The sequence below is a fragment of the Neoarius graeffei genome, chromosome 9 (assembly GCF_027579695.1).
Source record: "Neoarius graeffei isolate fNeoGra1 chromosome 9, fNeoGra1.pri, whole genome shotgun sequence".
NCBI classification, from domain to species: Eukaryota; Metazoa; Chordata; class Actinopteri; order Siluriformes; family Ariidae; genus Neoarius; species Neoarius graeffei.
In genome coordinates this window covers 15,004,137-15,026,883 of record NC_083577.1, presented here as the reverse complement: position 1 = coordinate 15,026,883, position 22,747 = coordinate 15,004,137, and the positions used below count along the sequence as shown (strand labels likewise).

The 22,747-nt window shown below is 42.9% G+C and overlaps 1 protein-coding gene across 1 annotated transcript in view; it reads right to left on the bottom strand.

Moving 5' to 3' along the window:
• Nucleotides 1-10,544: 10,544 nt before the first annotated feature.
• LOC132892102 (glycerol kinase-like) overlaps nucleotides 10,545-22,747 on the bottom strand; it is a gene marked incomplete at its 3' end in the record, with an annotated part of 205,517 nt that continues 193,314 nt past the window's right edge. Inside the window, exons 17-18 of the mRNA XM_060930503.1 lie at nucleotides 11,246-11,389; nucleotides 10,545-10,639 (exon numbers count right to left, since the gene is read on the bottom strand). Of these exons, the coding sequence (XP_060786486.1) occupies nucleotides 10,545-10,639; nucleotides 11,246-11,389 (239 nt within the window). The remainder of the gene's footprint in view (nucleotides 10,640-11,245; nucleotides 11,390-22,747) is intronic.

Sequence of the window (22,747 nt, the reverse complement as noted above, 5' to 3'; positions counted from 1 at the left end):
ACTGCATTGAAGTCTACATTTGCCAGGCATGGTATTCCAGATATTGTCATTAGCGACAATGGTCCGCAATACGCCAGTGCTGAATTCAGAGCATTTTTGAAAAATTGGGAATTTCAACATGTCACTTGCAGTCCAGGACATGCTCAGTCTAATGGACAAGCAGACAAAACTGTGCAAACTGTCAAGAACATGCTCAAAAAGGCACACAGCAGCAATGGTTATTCTTATATTGCTCTGCTTGAATACTGCAACACACCGATTGAAGTTGTGGGGTTCTCTCCTGCACAGCTGTTAATGGGACATCGTCTGAGGTTCAAACTGCCAACATCCACTACTCTACTAACTCCTGAAGGCAGAGTTCAAGTACATGACTAGCAAAAGTACACGCAGCTGAAGCAAAAGAGCTACTATGCCAGATACACAAGACAGCTGCCAGATCTACAAACAGGTGAAAATGTCAGAATACAGAGAGGAGACACATGGCATCCAGCTGTGGTCATGGACAAACATCAGCAGCCAAGATCCTTCATAGTTCACACGCCAGATGGAAAAGTGTACCAGAGGAACAGGAAGCATCTACTGAAGACAGGCGAGAGGGTGTTTCCACCTATACTGACATTGAAACAAACGACACCAAGAGTGATGCAGACTGTAAAGAAACAGAGGTCGCTCAAGAGGCTGACACAGATGCAGGACCAGAGCAGTTACAGTTGTGTCGCACACGGTCTGAGAGGCAAGTCAAGATTCCAGCTAGATACAGAGATTAAACATGCATACAGTATCAGACAGTTTGAAACAAGGCCAAATATGTTAGAGGTTCAAGGTGTGAAGTAAAATATTTATTAGTTTGTTTGTAAAAGAAAATACACTGCAGTCAGTATTGTATGGTACCAGGTAGAATAAAGTACAAGAAGTTAAGATTTTTTTCAGTTTATTTGTGGTAATTTAAACTGTTTGAAAGACAGGTTTAGAAACAGTGTTTGGTAATTAACAGTGAAAAGAAAAAAATATTAAGAAAGGAGATATAATATATTCTGTATTTGTAGTGTCTGTGCGTATGACGGATATGGAAGGGGAAATAAAAGCATGGTCACACAATTGATAGCGGTGTCCGAGTCTCTCTCTCTCTCTCTCTCTCTCGCTTATTTACATATAGGGGAGAGCGGGGTAAGATGAGCCAGAGGGTAAGATGAGCCACCCCCTGTTTCTAAGAAACAGTAAACAAATGTGATCATGTGACCACATTCAAAGGGGGGTGGGACCATTTACTTACACTTGTGGAGAGGAGCACCACATGTCAAACTAGGTGAGGGAGATATTTATAAAAATGTGTTTTTGTGCTTTCTAAGTCAATTCCATGTTTGTCCACAGTGAAGATGATTTAGAGAACACAAAAGTAGAATAATATTTAGACACATTAGGGTTAAGTTAGTGGCTTTCTAAGCTATGATATGAATGCTAATAAAAATAATTTTGATTAGCCTAATCCCCTTTATTAGTATTTTTCTACAAAATGGTGGCCACAGGGCCACGAGCCATTAGATGTGGGGCAAGTTGAGCCACTGGCTCAACTTACCCCATTGGTGGCTGAGCTTACCCAATATGGATGACACTTAAGTTTTCACATTTACTGGTCATATATGACAACAACATTATATATATATATATATATATATATATATATATATATATATATATATATATACAGTATATATATATATATATATATATATATATATATATATATATATATATATATGAGACATCAGATGAGGAAGACCAGTTGTTAGATGTGGGGGATTATGTTGTGGCAAAATTCACGGGGAAGAAGAAAGTGCATTTCTTCATTGGCCAGATAATCAAATTGGATGTCTTCGAAATAGAGGCAAGATTTGTCAAAAGAAGCCGGTCATGCCATGGCTCTGCAAGAAAGCCGACCTTTGTCTTCAAAGAGAAAGATAAGGCTGTCCTGTCAAGACAGGATATTGTGAAAAAATTGCCCCACCCCTTTACTGTTGGGGGGACAGCACGGAGGGAGAGGCAAATGGTGTTCCCTTGCAATTTGAACGCTTGGAACATTGAATAATGATGAAATGATTGATGGAATGATTGCTGCATGTTTTAGCAATGTTTTAACCTACTGAAAGAAATAAGATTTTTTGGCACTGTTCTACTGTTTTAGTAATCTCTATAATATAGTATATCTCTCATTCCCTCTCTAACCATCCCTCTTTCTATCTATCTATGCATATCTCTCTCTCTCTATCCATCTATCTATCCCTCCCTATCCCATCTCGTTCTATCACCTCTCTCTTCATCTCCCCTTCTCTATGCAACGGCCCTATCCCCCACTTGATTGACTTGACTTGATTCACTGATTGCATTTCTAATAATAAAAGTTGTTTACTTTGTTAACCTAACATGTTTTGTGTTGGCTCAATTTACCCCACACAGTGGCGCATGGGGTAAGTTGAGCCACTTGACATTTTTTTTTCAAGAGGTAATATCACTCTAACCATAAGAGCTTATCAATTATTTTTTGCTCAGATAGTAACAGTACACTTTGAAATTTGGTATGGTGTGTAGACTGGAAGCAAAAATGGCTTTAACATGTAGTTATGATGAAAAATGTAAAAAGTGGCTCATCTTACCCCGCTCTCCCCTATATAAAAAACATACATCTACAAGTAAATTATTCGCCATGCAGAAATATCACTACTATGAATAACAGTGGTTCATCAGGTTATTGATGTTGTACTGCTACAACCCCGATTCCAAAAAAGTTGGGACAAAGTACAAATTGTAAATAAAAACGGAATGCAATGATGTGGAAGTTTCAAAATTCCATATTTTATTCAGAATAGAACATAGATGACATATCAAATGTTTAAACTGAGAAAATTTTAAAGATAAAAATTAGGTGATTTTAAATTTCATGACAACAACTGTCATGAATCATGCTCAACTGTCTTAGGTCTGTTTTATCGTATTTTCCGTTTTATGACGCGCCAAATGTTTTCTATGGGTGAAAGATCTGGACTGCAGGCTGACCAGTTCAGTACCCGGACCCTTCTTCTACACAGTCATGATGCTGTAATTGATGCAGTATGTGGTTTGGCATTGTCATGTTGGAAAATGCAAGGTCTTCCCTGAAAGAGACGTCGTCTGGATGGGAGCATATGTTGCTCTAGAACCTGGATATACCTTTCAGCATTGATGGTGTCTTTCCAGCTGCCCATGCCACACGCACTAATGCAACCCCATACCATCAGAGATGCAGGATTCTGAACTGAGCGCTGATAACAACTTGGGTTGTCCTTCTCCTCTTTAGTCCGAATGACACGCGTCCCTGATTTCCATAAAGCACTTCAAATTTTGATTCGTCTGACCACAGAACAGTTTTCCACTTTGCCACAGTCCATTTTAAATGAGCCTTGGTCCAGAGAAGATGTCTGAGCTTCTGGATCATGTTTAGATACAGCTTCTTCTTTGAACTATAGAGTTTTAGCTGGCAACGGCAGATGGCACGGTGAATTGTGTTCACAGATAATGTTCTCTGGAAATATTCCTGAGCCCATTTTGTGATTTCCAATACAGCCCTGTGATGTCAGCCCTGTGATGACCTGGCGACTTGTCCAGGGTGTACCCTGCCTTTTGCTTGTAGTCAGCTGGGATAGGCTCCAGCTTGCCTGCGACCCTGTAGAACAGGATAAAGCGGCTAGAGATAATGAGATGAGATGAGATGAGATTATCAAGCACAGTTTGAGTTTTAGCTGTTCTTTGAATCATTGTTCAACTACTTTTAAACAATACAAATGTATTATGAATCACATTAATGCTTCTCAATCCCTTGCAAAGGTTCTTAACATGATCTCTGGGTCACAAGAAATCAATAAATGGAGTCCAACATTGTGATTCAAACCTTACGTGAAAACATAAAATAAGCGTTTTTTGGCAAAAAATGAACCTCATGGTGCCACCATTAGACTTTTGAATATGGTCAAAAAATTTTACAGGATGTCTTTATTGGTGAAAAGGAACACCCAAACAAAAATGCATCAGATTTTATGAAAGTGAGGGCAACTGATGCACCCTAATCACCAATCCCCCTAATTCTGCGCCAACAAATAGTGGAGCAATATCACAAAGGAGTTCGACAGTGTAAAATTGCAAAGAGTTTGAACATATCCTCATCTACAGTGCATAATATCATCAAAAGATTCAGAGAATCTGGAAGAATCTCTGTGCGTAAGGGTCAATGCCGGAAAACCATACTGGGTGCCCGTGATCTTCGGGCCCTTAGACGGCACTGCATCACATACAGGCATGCTTCTGTATTGGAAATCACAAAATGGGCTCAGGAATATTTCCAGAGAACATTATCTGTGAACAGAAGTCACCGTGCCATCCGCCGTTGCCAGCTAAAACTCTATAATTCAAAGAAGAAGCTGTATCTAAACATGATCCAGAAGCGCAGACGTCTTCTCTGGGCCAAGGGTCATTTAAAATGGACTGTGGCAAAGTGGAAAACTGTTCTGTGGTCAGACGAATCAAAATTTGAAGTTCTTTATGGAAATCAGGGACGCCGTGTCATTCGGACTAAAGAGGAGAAGGACGACCCAAGTTATCATCAGCACTCAGTTCAGAAGCCTGAATCTCTGATGGTATGGGGTTGCATTAGTGCGTGTGGCATGGGCAGCTTACACATCTGGAAAGACACCATCAATGCTGAAAGGTATATCCAGGTTCTAGAGCAACATATGCTCCCATCCAGACGACGTCTCTTTCAGGGAAGACCTTGCATTTTCCAACATGACAATGCCAAACCACATACTGCATCATTATGGCTGCGTAGAAGAAGGGTCCGGGTACTGAACTGGCCAGCCTGCAGTCCAGATCTTTCACCCACAGAAAACATTTGGCGCGGCGGCACGGTGGTGTAGTGGTTAGCGCTGTCGCCTCACAGCAAGAAGGTCTTGGGTTCGAGCCCCGGGGCCAGCGAGGGCCTTTCTGTGCGGAGTTTGCATGTTCTCCCCGTGTCCGCGTGGGTTTCCTCCAGGTGCTCCGGTTTCCCCCACAGTCCAAAGACATGCAGGTTAGGTTAACTGGTGACTCTAAATTGACCGTAGGTGTGAATGTGAGTGTGAATGGTTGTCTGTGTCTATGTGTCAGCCCTGTGATGACCTGGCGACTTGTCCAGGGTGTACCCCGCCTTTCGCCCGTAGTCAGCTGGGATAGGCTCCAGCTTGCCTGCGACCCTGTAGAAGGATAAAGCGGCTAGAGATAATGTGATGTGTGATGTGACAATGCCAAACCACATACTGCATCATTATGGCTGCGTAGAAGAAGGGTCCGGGTACTGAACTGGCCAGCCTGCAGTCCAGATCTTTCACCCACAGAAAACATTTGGCGCGGCGGCACGGTGGTGTAGTGGTTAGCGCTGTCGCCTCACAGCAAGAAGGTCTTGGGTTCGAGCCCCGGGGCCAGCGAGGGCCTTTCTGTGCGGAGTTTGCATGTTCTCCCCGTGTCCGCGTGGGTTTCCTCCAGGTGCTCCGGTTTCCCCCACAGTCCAAAGACATGCAGGTTAGGTTAACTGGTGACTCTAAATTGACCGTAGGTGTGAATGTGAGTGTGAATGGTTGTCTGTGTCTATGTGTCAGCCCTGTGATGACCTGGCGACTTGTCCAGGGTGTACCCCGCCTTTCGCCCGTAGTCAGCTGGGATAGGCTCCAGCTTGCCTGCGACCCTGTAGAAGGATAAAGCGGCTAGAGATAATGAGATGAGATGAGAAAACATTTGGCGCATCATAAAATGGAAGATATGACAAAAAAGACCTAAGACAGTTGAGCAACGAGAATCCTACATTAGACAAGAATGGGTTAACATTCCTATCCCTAAACTTGAGCAACTTGTCTCCTCAGTCCCCAGACGTTTACAGACTGTTGTAAAGAGAAAAGGGGATGTCTCACAGTGGTAAACATGGCCTTGTCCCAACTTTTTTGAGATGTGTTGTTGTCATGAAATTTAAAATCACCTAATTTTTCTCTTTAAATGATACATTTTATCAGTTTAAACATTTGATGTGTCATCTATGTTCTATTCTGAATAAAATATGGAATTTTGAAACTTCCACATCATTGCATTCCATTTTTATTTACAATTTGTACTTTGTCCCAACTTTTTTGGAATCGGGGTTGTACCATGTTACACACTGACAAACCCCATTAAATATATTTTAGTCAGAGGTTCTGAGATCCATTCTTGGGTTTATCAGTGTTATCATGCGATTTTATTTTTTAAATATTTATTTGGCTCTTCTTAAATTATGCTCAAATTTACACACAGGAGTGTGACCAGAAGTGAGTTTGATCACACAAATACACTAAAGATAAAGAAAGAAACTGTGGAATTTGGGAATGCTTGGGCCAAATGTACAAATTGCAGATGATACCAAGATGGCGGAGCGTGAACAACGCGAGGCTCAGCGTCTCTCCAGATTTTGCGAATTAGCAGTGTTTTATCTGCTCCTTACTGGACTGTTCATTCAGTACGGCACTGCTTTAACATCTTACAGCAGACAGGAGCTCTTGAAAATTGGATTACGAAATTCCAACAGTTTTATCGCCAATCTCTGACTCATTCCAGAGATCTCCAGAACACCGGAGGCTGCTCACTCTTTCCAGCCAGGCGGAAGTGCTCGCAGACGGCGTTGGGACCGTAAATAAAGGTGGGGTAAGCGAGGGGGGCTACGAGCTAAGCTAAAGCTAACACCACATCGGCTCCCTTTACCCAGCATTTTCCTTGCTAAAGTCCAGTCTCTGGCGAACAAAATGGATGAACTATGACTCTGCATCACCAATAACAAATGGATTATGGACTCCAACATCATGATCTTTACAGAGACATGGCTAAACAGCAATTTTCCGGACAGTGCTATTGAGTTAGCAGGATGCTACACTCACTGTGCAGATAGGACTGTAGATGGCTCGGGCAAAACCAGAGGCAGAGGTTTGTGCATTTATATAAATAGTGTACAAACTCTTATCACTGAGCACTGCTCACCTAACGTGGAGTTTCTCATGGTTAAAAGTAGACTTTTTTTTTTATCTCTCAAGAGAACTCACATCAGTTATAGTTACTGCTGTATATACACCACCAGACGCTAATGCTAAGTTTGTAATGGGAGAATTGCATGCAGCCATTAGCAAACAGCAGGAAATGCACCCAGAGGCTGCCTTTATTTTTGCGGGTCAGTCCAACTTGAAGACTGCTTCCCAGACTGCTGCTGTGTTCACATATATACCGGTACGATAGTGGTATAACTGTATTGATACAAAGTATACCGGTACAGTTTAGTGCATCTGTCCACACTAGCGAGAAATGTTTGCAGTTTTCTTTCACGGTAGTTGAAATGTGCGTGCGCGAAATATTTCCGTGGTTACCGAGTAACTTCCTTCCGAGAATATGGCGGATGAAACAATGTGTGTGTGCTTTTTGTTGTCAATGTACAGTCTGTATTTCTGGTGGTCATTTATTCAGTCGAATTGTATAAAATGCGCGAGGCAGTTGAGAAAGAAACAAAGAAAACGAATCTCCATTCTTCACTATTTTATTCAGCGAAGACATCGATTGAGGTGTGTGACTTTGCGCATGCGCATTATATTTGTATCGATACAGAACCGCTTCATCTGTCCACACTACAGCGAAGCGCTACAGTACCGGTACGAAACCCATACATTTGTGGGTTTCGTACTGATACAGTTATACCACTACAGTACCGGTATAGTTGCTAGTGTGGACAGGTGTTGCAGTACGAAAGTAGTATCATATCGGTACAAAATCCCTAGTGTGGACAGGGTATGCACCAACATGTTTCCTGCCACACAAGAGGAAATAAGACACTGGACCATGTTTACTCCAACATAGCTGGAGCTTACAAAGTTACACCCCTCCCCCATATACGTAGGACAGTCAGATCACCTTTCTTTGTTTCTCACCCCTAAGTACTCATCACTCATCCAATGTGTGAAACCCATAGTGAAGACAATAAAAGTGTGGCCAGAGGGGACAGACTTTGCTGCAGGACCAGTTCAAACACACAGACTGGAATATGTTTTCCATTCAAGCAACCCGTCACTCCCACACAGACATTGAGAGCTACGCTTCCTCTGTACTGGACTACATCTCCACCACCATAGACAGCATCACCACCCAGAAATTGATAACCTTGTAACCAAATCAGAAACCCTGGATGAACAGAGATGTCTGTCTACTGCTGAAAGCCCGCAACACTGCCTTCAGGTCAGGAGATGTACAAGCCTACAGTACAGCCAGAGCTGACCTGAAGCGTGGCATCAAGAAGGCCAAGCACTGCTACAAACAGAAGGTTGAGGAGCATTTCTCCAACTCCAACCCCCAATGTATGTGACAAGGCATTCAGGTCATCAGTGACTACAAGTCCAACAACCCTTCCCTCCCATCCTCTGATATCTCCTTTCTCAATGAGCTCAACAGTTTCTATGCTTGGTTTGAGAAGGAAAACCAGAAGTCTGCATCCAGAGCAAGGCTGACTATAGACCATCAACCCCTAACACTCTCCCCCACTGATGTCAAAGCAGTGCCGAGCAGGAGCAATCCACACAAAGCTGCAGGCCCTGATGGTATCCCCAGACGTGTGCTCAGAGCATGTGCTAGGGAGCTGGCAGGGGTCCTGATGAACTTATTCAACATGTCTTTAGCCCTTGTTGTTGTTCTGACCTGCTTCAAGATCACCTCCATCGTGCCAGTACCAAAACACTCCACTCCAGCATGTCTCAATAACTACCATCCAGTAGCACTCACCTCCATCATTACAAAGTGTTTAGAGCAGCTGGTCCTAGCACATCTCAAATCCTGTCTTCCCCCCACCCTGGACCCCCACTAATTTGCCTACTACAAGAACAGGAGCACAGAAGATGCAGTCTCCATAGCACTGCACTCTGTCCTCTCGCACCTGGACAATGGCAACACATACGCCAGAATGCTGTTCATAGACTTCAGTTCAGCATTTAACACTGTCATCCCCTTTAAGCTCATCACCAAACTCACAGATCTGGGCATCAGTGCTCCCATCTGCAACTGGCTGTTGGATTTTCTAACCAATAGGCCCCAACATGTTCGTTTAGACCATCACTGCTCCTCCACCCTCATCCTAAACACCGGCATACCACAAGGCTGTGTGATGAACCCGTTCCTCTACTCCCTTTTTACTCATGACTGCAGACCTGTATATTACACTAACACCATCATCAAGTTTGCGGATGACACCACAGTGATAGGCCTCATCAAGGACAACGATGAGTCAGCCTACAGGGAGGAGGTGGACCGCCTGGCTGTGTGGTGCAGCGAGAACAACCTGCTGCTCAACACCAATAAGACCAAGGAGCTCATCATGGATTTCAGGAGGAATGCTGACACACACACACACGCCCATCCACATCAATGGTGCAGCAGTGGAGTGTGTAACCAGCTTCAAATTCCTGGGGATCCACATCTCGCAGGACCTCACCTGGACAACCAACTGCTCCAACCTGGTCAAAAAGGCTCACCAGCGTCTCTTTTTCTTGAGAACTCTGAAGAAAAACCACCTCTCTTCAGACATCCTGGTGAACTTCTACTGCTGTACCATCGAGAGCATCCTAACCAACTGTATTACAGTCTGGTATGGGAACTGCTCTGTCTCGGACCGGAAGGCACTGCAGAGGGTGGTTAAAAATCGCCCAATGTGTCATGGGAGCCTCACTTCCTGCTATTGAGGACATCTACAGGAAGCGATGTCTCAGGACAGCCATAAACAACAAAGACTCCTGCCACCCAGCACACAAACAGTTCACTCTCCTGCCCTCTGGAAGGCACTACAGGAGCCTTCGGACCAAAACCACCAGGTTCAGGAACAGTTTTTTTTCCTTCAGCTGTCTCACTGCTGAACCCCCCAGTCCCCCCCTCCACACACACACACACACACACACACACACCAACCCCCCCCCCCGAACAAACTGAATTGACTTGAACTGACTTCACTGCACTATCACCATTTGCACTACTGTTTATTCCTACTGTGTTTTGTATATACTGCAAATATCTATATCATATCATACCATTGCACTATAGTTCATGACATATAGTTCTTAATTTCCCTTAGGGAACCCGCCCAAAGGTATCAATAAAGTTCTATCTAATCTAATCTAATCTAATCTAATCTAATCTAAATTGCACATTTGTACATACTGTAAATATCTATCATATCATTATACCATTCCATACCCTGTAATTCCTGTACATTTATATTTGTATATTACACTTGTGCTATTTACTGCTATGCACTTCTGGTTAGATGCAATCTGCATTTCGTTGCCTTGTACCTGTGACATGTGCAATGACAAAGTTGAATCTAATCTCATCTAATCAATATGTTATACATTTAACCCTCTCACTCACTCACGCGCTCTCTTGCTCTATAGCATACATTTAACTCTGTGTGTGTGTGTGTGTGTGTGTGTGTGTGTGTTTTCACCATTCTCACTGGAAAGCTGATCCATAGTCTCCCAGTTCATAGCTTTCTGAACAGCTTTCTTCCATCTCGCGTATCGGAATTCACTCTCTGCTCAAATAATTACATCATCATTTATAAATGTTCCTCATCAGCTTTTATAAAACTATCAAACTTACTGCTTAGAAAGTAATAGACACCATAAGAAACATCTTGAGTAGTATTTTTTTTAATTCACACACATTTCTTGGAAAGTTTGTAACAAATGCATCTGTAGATTTACAATTTTAACCAATTGTTGGTTACAGACACTTTTCTCCAGCAGGGCAGGTTTATGTATGAAGTGGATGATTGCAGCTAAATAATGGCTTTTTCATCTGATTACTAAAGGCAGAACTTATGTTCTCCAACAAGAACATAGGAGTGTGCTGGTCAGGGGTGCACATACTTTTAGCCATATAATGTAAGAATCATAAAGCGATGGTTTTGCACTGGTTTGCTCTGATTTGGGCACACATGGCTAGTTAGTATCAATCATGTTGTTGATCAGCTCACTAGCTAGATAGAACCTTTATTGATTCCAAGGGAAAGTGTTTCATTTTTATTAAAACTATAATGGATTGATTCAACTGATTCATTTAAGCCATGGAGATGTGTGTGATACGTAAAGAGGAAGAAATAGTGATCAGGAAACAAAAGGCTGATCTCAGCTCTCACCTTCTGGTTTGATTTCAGGTTGGTATTTCTCAGAGGTCACAGAGATCATGTCCTCAGGATGTAGGTTCCACACGTTGACCCCTTCAGCTGCTCCAGCAGCCATTGCTGCCCCCAGTGCAGTGGTCTCAGACATAGAGGGTCTCACTACACAGGAGAAATACAATTAGACACTTGCACAATCTGACAGGTACAACTCACACTAGAGATGGGTGATATGACAAAAATATATGTGACCCCTCACTGAATCCAGGGACACATGTCGGACGAAACGAATCCGAGATAATCGCAAAAGAAGCATTTTTTTTTCGAAATTTGTGATTTTTGTTTTTTTCCATCATGTGCAAGTTGAGATCTTGAAGAATGCAATCAGTATTTCAGATAATAGATTGTTTTGTTGGAAAAGCATACATTTTTTGTTGCAAATTGTCTCGTTTTTGTCAGGACTGTAGCCTGCTGGGGGGTGTGGGTAAATTACCATATGGGCCATTCACATGATGATTTAAGTCATTTGTTTTTTTTTCCGCGAATCAGCTGTATGATCCGAGTTGAGCGCATGGCTACTTAACTGCATACAGGCATGTAATTTCACTATGGAATGAGTTACTAAACAGAGCGCAGAGGAGGTGACACACCGCGAAGCAAACAGACACACGGTATTTACATCGGAGATCACCATTTCTAGCAAAAAAAAAACGCAACCTCGTTTTCCAGATTGAATGGAATACTTGAATGATTGGATGATACACAGACCATTCTAGGATTACATTCCATCGGAGGCATTGGTGTGTGCAAGGCGCCGTTTCTCTTTCTGATGGGGTAAGTTTATTAATCTAAGGCTGTGTGCTTATTTTTGCATGTAACGGAGAGTGTTGTGGTTTGGTTAAGCCTAGGTCACAACCGGACGTACGATTTTTTGGCCGTGTGATTTTTGGCGTTTCCCAAATCGCTGCGGGTTTTTTTTTTGTTCACGGAGAAAGACGCGCGCTGGCCGTAAGTTTGTCTTGCAACCTGAAAAAAACATAAGCGCCCGTAGAGTTTGTTTGACATGACAAAGAACCTCTGCGGCCGGTCTGCGGCTCGAAAATCAGCACATCACACGCGCGCTCTCGTGCGTTTCATGCGCGCTCTCTGTGTGTTTCTTGCATGTAGACCGGTCGTAGGAGCACGGTACGGCCGGTTGTGACCGAGGCTTTACATGAAACTAGTGTTGTGTTAGTTGTGTCATCATCGTGCTATCTTTCTTTCTTACGGTGTGAGTAATTTTTCAACCACAAAACATTAAAGTATACTTTAGGACTTATTTTTGTACTTCATAATTGTGTTGGGCATACTTTGCATGGAAGGAAAATTGACGTGGTGATCTTTGTTTACATGAAACTAGTATCGTGCTAGCTCGTAGGGGGTAGGGCTTTCCTTAATGTCATGCAAATGAGCACCATTATGTGCCCGCCCTACACCCAGAGTAGCTGAGATGGAAAACTTTGAGGGCAATTTTCTCCCTTTTCTGTTTTAAGAAGTATACACTTTCAAAAGGTCACACATTCATCAAATATTGTCAGATCTCCACATGGAAGGTATCATTGGAAAGCTTAGAAACTGTACTTTCTGAATCTGTCAATAACTCAAAATGCCCCCGGGCCGACATGTGTCCCTGGATTCTGTGATCTGCCACATATATCATGACACACAACCCCAATTCCAGAAATGTTGGGACACTGTGTAAAACATAAATAAAAACAGAATGTGAAGCTATGCAAAATCATGGAACCCTATATTTAATTGAAAATAGTACAAAGACAACATATCAAGTGGTGAAACTGAGAATTTTTTTTTTTTAAATATATGCTCATTTCGAATTTGATGTCAGCAACAAGTTTCAAAAAAGTTGGGACGGGGGGCGTCGTGGATAAGGCGCCATACCATAAATCCGGGGACCTGGGTTCGATTCTGGCCCGAGGTCATTTCCCGATCCCTCCCTGTCTCTCTCTCCCGCTCATTTCCTGTCTCTACACTGTCCTATCCAATAATAAAGGTGAAAAAAGCCCTAAAAAAATCTTTAAAAAAAAAAAGTTGGGACGGGGCAACAAAAGACTGAAAAATTGTGTAATGCGAAAAAAAATTAGTTACTTGGCAACAGGTTAGTACCATGATTGGGTATAAAATTAACATCCCAGAGAGGCAGAGTCTCTGAGAAGTAAAGATGGTTTCAAGTCAAGTCAAGGTTATTTGTATAGCGTTTTAAGAACAGACATTGTCGTAAAGCAGCTTTACAGAAAATTAAAGGCTTTAAACATGAACTAATTTTATCCCTAATTTATCCCTGATGAACAAGCCTGTGGCAACAGTGGCAAGGAAAAACTCCTTCAGACGACATGAGGAAGAAACCTTGAGAGGAACCAGACTCAAGAGGGAACCAATCCTCATCTGGGTGATAACAGATAGCATGATTATAAATAATTTACTTCAATAATTGTGTCCTAGGTTGTCATAAAATGCAACTGTGTAATGAGGAAATTCATTATAGTTTGAACATATGGTCTGTTTTGTTGAAGTTGTCACTGATGGAAACTTAAGTGCAAGATTGTTCATGACAACTGCAGTCCTAAAGTTATGTCAGTTGTAGCCTTAGCCATAATAGCAAAAGTAAGAAACAACTTCCCAGTGTGACTTTCAGCTGTCCATATGTGGCCATACTCCATAAGAGAAATGTGGTAAGACTCCAGCCTGATGTAGGGCATCAGGCAGGTCTGAGGAGCAGAAAACATCATTAATGTCTCAGGATCGACATGTCACCCGACAGAGAGAGAGAAACAGAGGAAAGAGACGGGAGAGAGACAGACAGACAGAGGGAGGAGACGGGTTGGGGGAAAACACAGGTTGTTGGATATGCCCAATGTCACTGTGGCAGCAGGGATGTGGCCAAGCGTCAGTTTGTGAATGGAGAGCGGGGTCAAAGAAGGTGAGTCATTACACCTGTCAATTAATCTTGTGTGTGTGTGTGTGTGTGTGTGTGTGTGTTGCAGTGATGGTGGAACATAGAAAAGGAGGGAGAGAGAGAGCTCCCCGGACCAGAACATGACTCTCTGTGTGTGTGTGTGTGTGTGTGTGTGTGTGTGTGTGTGTTGCAGTGATGGTGGAACATAGAAAAGGAGGGAGAGAGAGAGCTCCCCGGACCAGAACATGACTCTGTGTGTGTGTGTGTGTGTGTGTGTTGCAGTGATGGTGGAACATAGAAAAGGAGGGAGAGAGAGAGCTCCCCGGACCAGAACATGACTCTGTGTGTGTGTGTGTGTGTGTGTGTGTGTGTGCATCCTAAAGTGAGCAAGTGAAGCTGAAAAGCCTCAATAAACGTGTGTGAATATCATCTCCGACTTGCCGTGCTTCTGTAGTCCACCCACATCAGGGAAGTGCTACAGTCACCTAATGAGTAATAACAGTATACATTTTGCACTGAGTGGAAGCAGGGACTCCAGCAAAACTAACTATGACAGCATAATTAAAAGAGAGTGCCAGAAAGTAACACAAACATGACAGAGCCCTGAGACGTAAAGCAGCCAGCCACTCCACCATCAACAAACCCAAGTGAACATGTGAGAGTGGGGGAGCGACAGCATCCATACATCCCAGTTTAGCAAAACACTCTATGCCTGAGGACCCTCCAGATCCACTCCTTTACCTGATGAAAAAAAAAATAGTAGCAAAAGGCTTGACAAAAAAGATGTTTTCAGTTCATGTGAGGAAACCCATTAACATCCCAGACTTGAAGCTGTTCTGTACAGAGGAATGGGCCAAAAATTCTTCCAAGCCTGTGTGCAGGACTGATCAATAGTTACCGGAAATGTTTAGTTACAGTTATTGCTGCACCAGATACTGAAAGCAAAGGTTCACATACTTTTGCTACTCACAGATATGTAATATTGGATTATTTTCTTCAATAAATAAATGACCAAGTATAATATTTTTGCCTCATTTGTTTAACTGGGTTCTCTGTATCTACTTTTAGGACTTGTGTGAAAATCTGATCATGTTTTAGGTCATATTTATGCAGAAATATAGAAAATTCTAAAGGGTTTCACTTTCAAGCACCACTGTATTTCTTATCTTAGCAATTTTTCTGAGATGAAAGAAAGCTCTCCAGGTAATCAATAGGAGTTTCAAACAAAAAACTGGAGTCAATGATCACACTAAGGTCTTTTACTGCCACACACAAATAAAGAGAAAAGCCATCCAGAGTTACGATGTAATAAGAAAACTTACTTCAAGCTGCATGTGGTCCTAGTACAAGTACTCCTGTCTTGTCTTGTGTCAGGAAGGGCAACTGGTGTAAAACCTATGCCAAATCAAATATGTGGAACCAATCTGCTGTGGTGACCCTCAATGAATGGGAGCAGCCAAAAGAAGAAGAGTCTAATGTCCTTTTTACATTCCTCAGTTTTATTAAGCTGGTGTCTCTCATCCGGCTTTGCAGAAACATACAACTGTGTGTCATCAGCATAACAGCGGAAACTAATACCATGTTTATTAGTTTCCCAAATATTACCCAAAGGTAATGCGTATAAAGAAAAACACAGTGGACCTAAGACAGAACCTTGTGGAACACCAAACTTTATCTCTTTATGTATAGAAAAATCACCATTTACATCAGCAAACTGATAGCGATTAATTAAATAAGATCTGAGCCAGGAGAGGGCCATTACCTTAACTCCCAAAACATTTTCTAGTCTTTCCAGGTGGATGGAATGATCAATGGTGTCAAAAGCTACACTAAGGTCAAGCAGTACAAGAAGGGAGACACAGCTCTGATCAGATGCCAACAGTAGGTTGTTTACTACTTTAACCAGCACTGTCTCTATGCTATGATGAGGTCTAAATCTTGATTGATACATTTCAGGGATGTTTGCCTGTTGTCACCGCTTTTATAATAAAACACTCCTGCACTTACATCTGTCTCCTACCCAATCCCTGACAGTTATAATGTATTTAATGGTGCTCCCTGGGATATTCAAAGTTTGTGATATTTTTTATAACCCAACTCTGATCCCTACTTCACAACATTGTTTCTGGCCTGTTCGGAGTGCTCCTTGGTTTTCATGTTATTTGCTTAGTAGTGTTGCAGAGTCAGGGTCCTTCCAGAACAGGTTGATTTATACAGACCTCATGTAACAGATCATGTGACACATTGCTTGCACACAGGTGGATCTTAATCAACTAATTATGTGACTTATGAAGTGAATTGGTTGGACCAGCTCTTATTTAGGGTTTCATGTGAAAGGGAGTGAATACCTATGCACAATTCAGATTTCTGTTTCTTCATCTTAATTGTGTTTGTGTCACAATAAAACAACAAATTTGCACCTTTAATGTGGTAGGCATGTTGTGTAAATCAAATGGTGCTAACCCTCCAAAAATCAATTTAAATTCCATATTGTAAAGCAACAAAACAGGACAAACACCAAGGGGGATGAATACTTTTGCAAGATACTGTACAACCCCAATTCCAAAAAAGTTGGGATGCTATGTAAACTGTAAATAAAAACAGAATGCAATAATTTGCAAACCATGGAAACCTTCCCTGAAAAAGATTTTGTCTGGATGGCACGATATTGCTCTGAACATGTATATATCATTCAGCATTAATGATGCCTTCCCAGATGTACAAGCTACCCATGTCATATGCACTAACACACCCTCATACCATGATACATGCTGGCTTTTGAACTGTGTGCTGATAACAAGCCAGATGGTCCCTCTCCTCTTTAGCCTGGAAGGCATAGTGTCCATGATTTCTAAAATGAATTTCTATTTTAGATTTCTCAGACCTTGGGACAATTTTCCACTTCACTTCAGTCCATCTTAAAGGAGCTAGGGCCCAGAGTGTCAAGATGCAGGCACTTACGGATGTATGTGCAGGGGAGAATGGGGAAATGCAGACAAATCTAAAATGCTAGACAAAATCAAAGTCAAGGGACAGGCAGGGGTCGATTGATTGACAGACAGAATAATAAGGGCTAGACTAAAGAGTAATGAGAAAATACGGGTTGAGAACACGATAAGGCAGGCAGAATAACAAGGCTTGTTATGACAGGTAAGACACTGAACAATACTTCGCATCGAGCGAGTGTGGGAGAGGTGTTTATATAGCATGGGCTGATTAACCAGGAAATGAGTGACAGGTGTAATTAATAGACAGGTGATAGAGGGCGCTGTGGTTATTGGGTGTTGTAATTCAGATCGGCCATGTTTGTAGCCTGACTGGAAGTGGCGCTCTCTTTCACCTTACTGACACAGAGAAGGTGGTGATGTTTCTGGATTTTGTTTATATACGGTTTTAACTTTTTTTTAACTTGCATTTGTGGATGCAGTAATGAACTGTTTTCACAGATGATGGTTTTCTGAAGTGTTCCTGAGCCCATGTTATGATTTCCACTACAGATACATGTCTTTTTTCGTGTTTCTTTCTGCACTAGTCTCAGTCAGAAGTGTGCACCTCGGAATGTACTACTCGTGAGACTGTGCATTTGTATTTTTCTCTTTTTCTTTCTGGGGCTATTTAAATCGGCATCAGAGGACCCTTTCAGCCATGGCTCCATTGTTTACACTCGGCAGCAGCTGTTAGCACTGCGCAACACCAAGGTACTCCCCGTGGAAAGACCGGTGATCCCCACGGAATTAAGGAGAAGGAAAAGGGGATGCAGAGCTGGAATGAAGTACCGGGAGAAGAAAAGAAGAAAAGACAGTATAAACCATGTATACCGTCTGTCATCATGGGAAACGTAAGATCTCTCCCTAATAAGATGGATGAGCTAACGGCGCTAACCAGGCTGCAGAGGGAGTACTGGGAGTGTAGCCTTATGTGCTTCACGGAGACTTGGCTGAATTAACTCTCACCGGACTCACGTCACTCTGGACGGATTTCAACTCGTGAGAGCGGACAGGAAAGCCAAGGAGAGCAGTAAGAGGAAAGGAGGGGGTATAGCGATGTTTGTGAATGACAGATGGTGTAACCTGAGGCACATCAGGGTAAAGGAGCAGTTCTGCAGTAAAAACATTGAACTGCTAGCGGTTAGCATTCAGCCATATTACCTCCTGAGGGAATTCTTGCACATTATCGCGATAACTGTGTACATCCCCCCAGCGGCCGATGCTGCTGCAGCCTGTGAGCTCTTACACACTACAGTGTCAAAGCTTCAGACATCGCACCCCCAGTCCCTGCTACTAATCTCCGGTGACTTCAATCATGCTTCCCTGTCCTCCACTCTCCCAACCTTCACTCAGTATGTGAAATGCCACACCAGAGACAAGAGAACTTTGGATTTAATGTATGTGAACACCAAGGACGCATATAGTTCATCACCCCTCCCCCTGTTGGGCCGTTCTGACCACAATCTGGTTCACTTGTCCCCTACATGCATACCTATGGTGAATAAACAACCACCCACCAAGAGGTATGTAAGGAGCTGGTCTGAGGAGACCAGTATGGTACTGAGGGACTGCTTTGACACCACTGACTGGGATGTGTTGTGTGAACCTCACGGGGATGACATTGATAGCCTGACAACCTGCATCACAGATTACATTAATTTCTGTGTTGAAAACACTGTGCCAGTCAGGAAGGTACGGTGTTTTCCCAACAATAAACCCTGGGTGACCTCTGAACTAAAAGCCCTATTAAATGAGAAGAGGGTTTTTAAATCTGGTAACAAGGAGGAGATGAGGAGAGTGCAGAGGGAACTGAAGAGGGGGATAAGTAAAGGCAAGGACAGCTACAAGAGGAAGCAGGAGGAGCGCCTCAAGGGGAGCAACACTGGAGAGGTATGGAGAGGCCTGAAAACCATCTCTGGCCACACAAAGGACAGTGGGAGGGGCCTTGTATCTGGGGGCCAAGACTGGGCAAATGAGTTGAATCTCTTTTTCAACAGATTTGACTGTGCCACCCCACCCTCCCCCACTCACCATAGTCCTGACCAGTCTGTGATATCACTCCACCACCCCCCTCTCCCCTCATAATACCTCTGACACCAACAGCGCCCTCCTCACACCACATCACCCCCCTCCGATCCCTGCCAGACCAATCCACACACTCCACCCCCGACCTCACTCTACAGGACTCACACCTCGGCTACACCCCTCACCTCTCCATAACAGCTGATCAGGTGTTGAAGGAGCTGAGGAGGATCAAGAAAAGGAAAGCTGCTGGCCCTGATGGTATCAACTCCAGACTGCTTAAGGACTGTGCAGATCAGCTCTGTGGGATTCTTCTGTACATTTTAAACCTGAGCCTCAGTCTGGAGAAAGTTCCACTTCTGTGGAAAACATCATGTGTGGTTCCAGTTCCCACGACTGTGCACCCCAGGGAGCTCAATCACTTTCGGCCAGTAGCTTTAACGTCTCACCTAATGAAGATCATGGAGAGGATTGTTCTCTCCCACCTCCGACACCTGGTGAACAGCGAGATGGACCCCCTGCAGTTCGCATATCGACCGGGCATTGGTGTTGATGACACTGTCATTTACCTGCTACATCGGTCACTTTTGCACCTGGAGGGCACTGGAAGCACTGTGAGAATCGTGTTCTTTGACTTCTCCAGTGCTTTCAACACAATCCAGCCATCACTGCTTAAGGGGAAACTGGAGGGAGCTGGTGTTGACTGCCACCTGGCTGCATGGATCATCGACTACCTCATTAACAGACCGCAGTATGTGAGGCTCCGTGACTGTGTGTCTGATGTGGTAGTCTGCAGCACAGGGGCTCCACAGGGTACAGTGCTCTCTCCTTTCCTCTTTACACATCTGACTTCAGCTACAACACGGACAGCTGCCACCTCCAGAAGTTCTCAGATGATACAGCCATCGTTGGACATGTGTCAGAGGAGGACGATCTGGAGTACAGAGAGGTCATCACCAACTTTGTCGCCTGGTGCGAACTGAACCACCTGCACATCAACGCCAGCAAGACAAAGGAGGTGGTGATCGATTTCAGAAGGACGGTTCCTCAAATTGCACCAGTGAACATCCAGGGTTTGGACATTGAGATCGTGGAGGAGTACAAATACCTGGGTGTTCACCTTAACAACAAACTGGACTGGACTAACAACACAGATGTCCTGTACAAGAAGGGCCAGTGTCATCTCCACCTCTTGAGAAGACTGAGGTCTTTTGGTGTGTGCAGGACACTGCTTAGGACTTTTTATGACTCTGTGGTAGCATCAGCGATTTTCTATGCTGTGGTCTGCTGGGGCTGTGGAAGTTCAGAGAGGGACAGTTAGAAACTTAATAAACTGGTCAGAAGGGCTGGCTCAGTCTTGGACTGTCCTCTGGACTCCATTGAGGTGGTGGGTGAGAGGAGGATTTTAGCCAAGCTGACCTCAATCATGGATAACCCCTCTCACCCCCTACATGAGGCTGTGGGGGCTTTAAGCAGCTCTTTTAGTAGTAGACTGCTACACCCACGGTGTAAGGAGGAGAGATACCGCAGGTCATTCATACCTGCTGCTGTCAGACTGTATAACACCCACAACTTGTAACGTAGCACCAATAACCTGTTTGTCGTTATATTTGCACTACTTCACCACTACTACCTCTGCCATCTCTCATCGATGCAATTATTATGTGCAATAATATAGGCCTTAAACTATTTTTATGCATACTTATAAATATTATTCATGTATATATGTGTTTATATATACAGAGTCTACCTGTAATGTGCAATTTTTCCAAGCCTCTCAATAAGGCAATTTTTCTATATTTTTTCATGGTAGATAATGCAAATAGCCCTTTGTATTTAATCCTTTGTTTGTCTAATTTTTATTTCAGTTTTATTTGTTATCTGTTTGACATTTTCTTGCTACTGTAATACGTGAATTTCCCCGATGTGGGATGAATAAAGTGAATGTAATCTAATTTAATCTAATCTAAGATCACAAGCATCCAATGTCACTTTTCAGCCATGTCTCTTCCATACAGAGATTTCTCCAGATGTAGATATGAGCATAACTGCTGTGTCACAGCTTTTTCGAGGATCCTGGAGATAAAGTGGACGTTTGATATTGGCCTGACATTGGATACTGGACAGCTGACATGGGTCGAGGTCAGTTTTTTTTTTTAAATCAGGTGTTTGATAACTGCTAGTTTAAAGGATTTGGGTACATAGCTAATTCTAAGGGAAGAATTAATTATTTTTAGAAGAGCTTCAATTGCTTTTGGTATTATATGTTTGAAGAATCATGTAGGTAAGGGATCTAGTACACAAATTGAAGATTTTGATGTGGAAATTAATGAAATTATTTTGATTTCTCTAAGAGGAGTAAAACATTCTAATGTTTGATCTGATCTGATACAGTTATATTGTTGCACTGAGCAAACCTGTTCGGCACATGAAGCAGAGAGGAGTGGTGCTCCCTTGGGCGAGCCTCAGTGGTAGCTTTGGCTCTATGATTATGCCGCTGAGTCATTACCCATTTGCCATGCTGTGAGGGCTCTAAGGCTGGAGTTGGAGAATCGCTAACTCCAGGTAGGGCATCCAGACTTTCCCCTACAGAAACTACACTGCTCTCATTCTCACTAACCCTCTCTAGAGTCTGGATGTGCACCTCTAATGCTGCAATCTTCTCGGTCACAGAGCTACCTAATCTACACTTATCACTAACAATGGAATAAGAATGACTAAACATCCTGCATTCAGCACACTGAACAAGCTGTATGTGTGCCACAATGAATGGATTTACATACCTTAATCAAAGATCTGTTGATATTAAGGCAGATCCGATGTGGATGGCCTCTAATTGTGGTCTTTTGAGAAGGAAAAACTTCTCCCAAAAAATTTTAAAATGAGGAAAAAGGAAAAAAGTGAAAGTACAATCAAAAATTAAATAAGATAATGAAAAATTATTTGTAGAAAAGATAAAAATATTGTTGATTAATGAAAAAAACCACCTGTGGGGAAAAAAAGACTTGCAGCAAACAATTCGAAAACAGGAATTGCATCACACAGAATGCACCTGTATCTTTGTTAGCTAGATTAGGCTCTGTGAAAGCCTGCATGGGCAAACAGTACAACAATTTAAGAATAATGTTCCTCAGTGTAAAATTGCAAAGAATTTGGGGATCACAACTTCTATGGTACATAAACGATTCACAGAATCTGAAGAAATCTCTGTATGCAAGAGACATGGCTGAAAAGTGGCATTGGATGCCTGTGATCTTCAGGGCTTCAGGTGACACTGCATTAAAAGTGTCTGTAGTGGAAATCATTACATGGGCTCAGGAACACTTCAGAAAACCATCATCTGTGAAAAAACAGGTTCATTACTGCATCCACAAATGCAAGTTAAAACATGTTAAAACCATATATAAAAATCTCCAGAAACATCGCCACCTTCTCTGTGTCAGTAGCGTGATAGAGTGCCACTTCCAGTTCCCTTATTACTCTGTTTGCCAATCGATCGATACTTGCCTGTCCCTTGACTTCATGTTGAGGAAGTATGTCATAGCTTACAAAGATGAC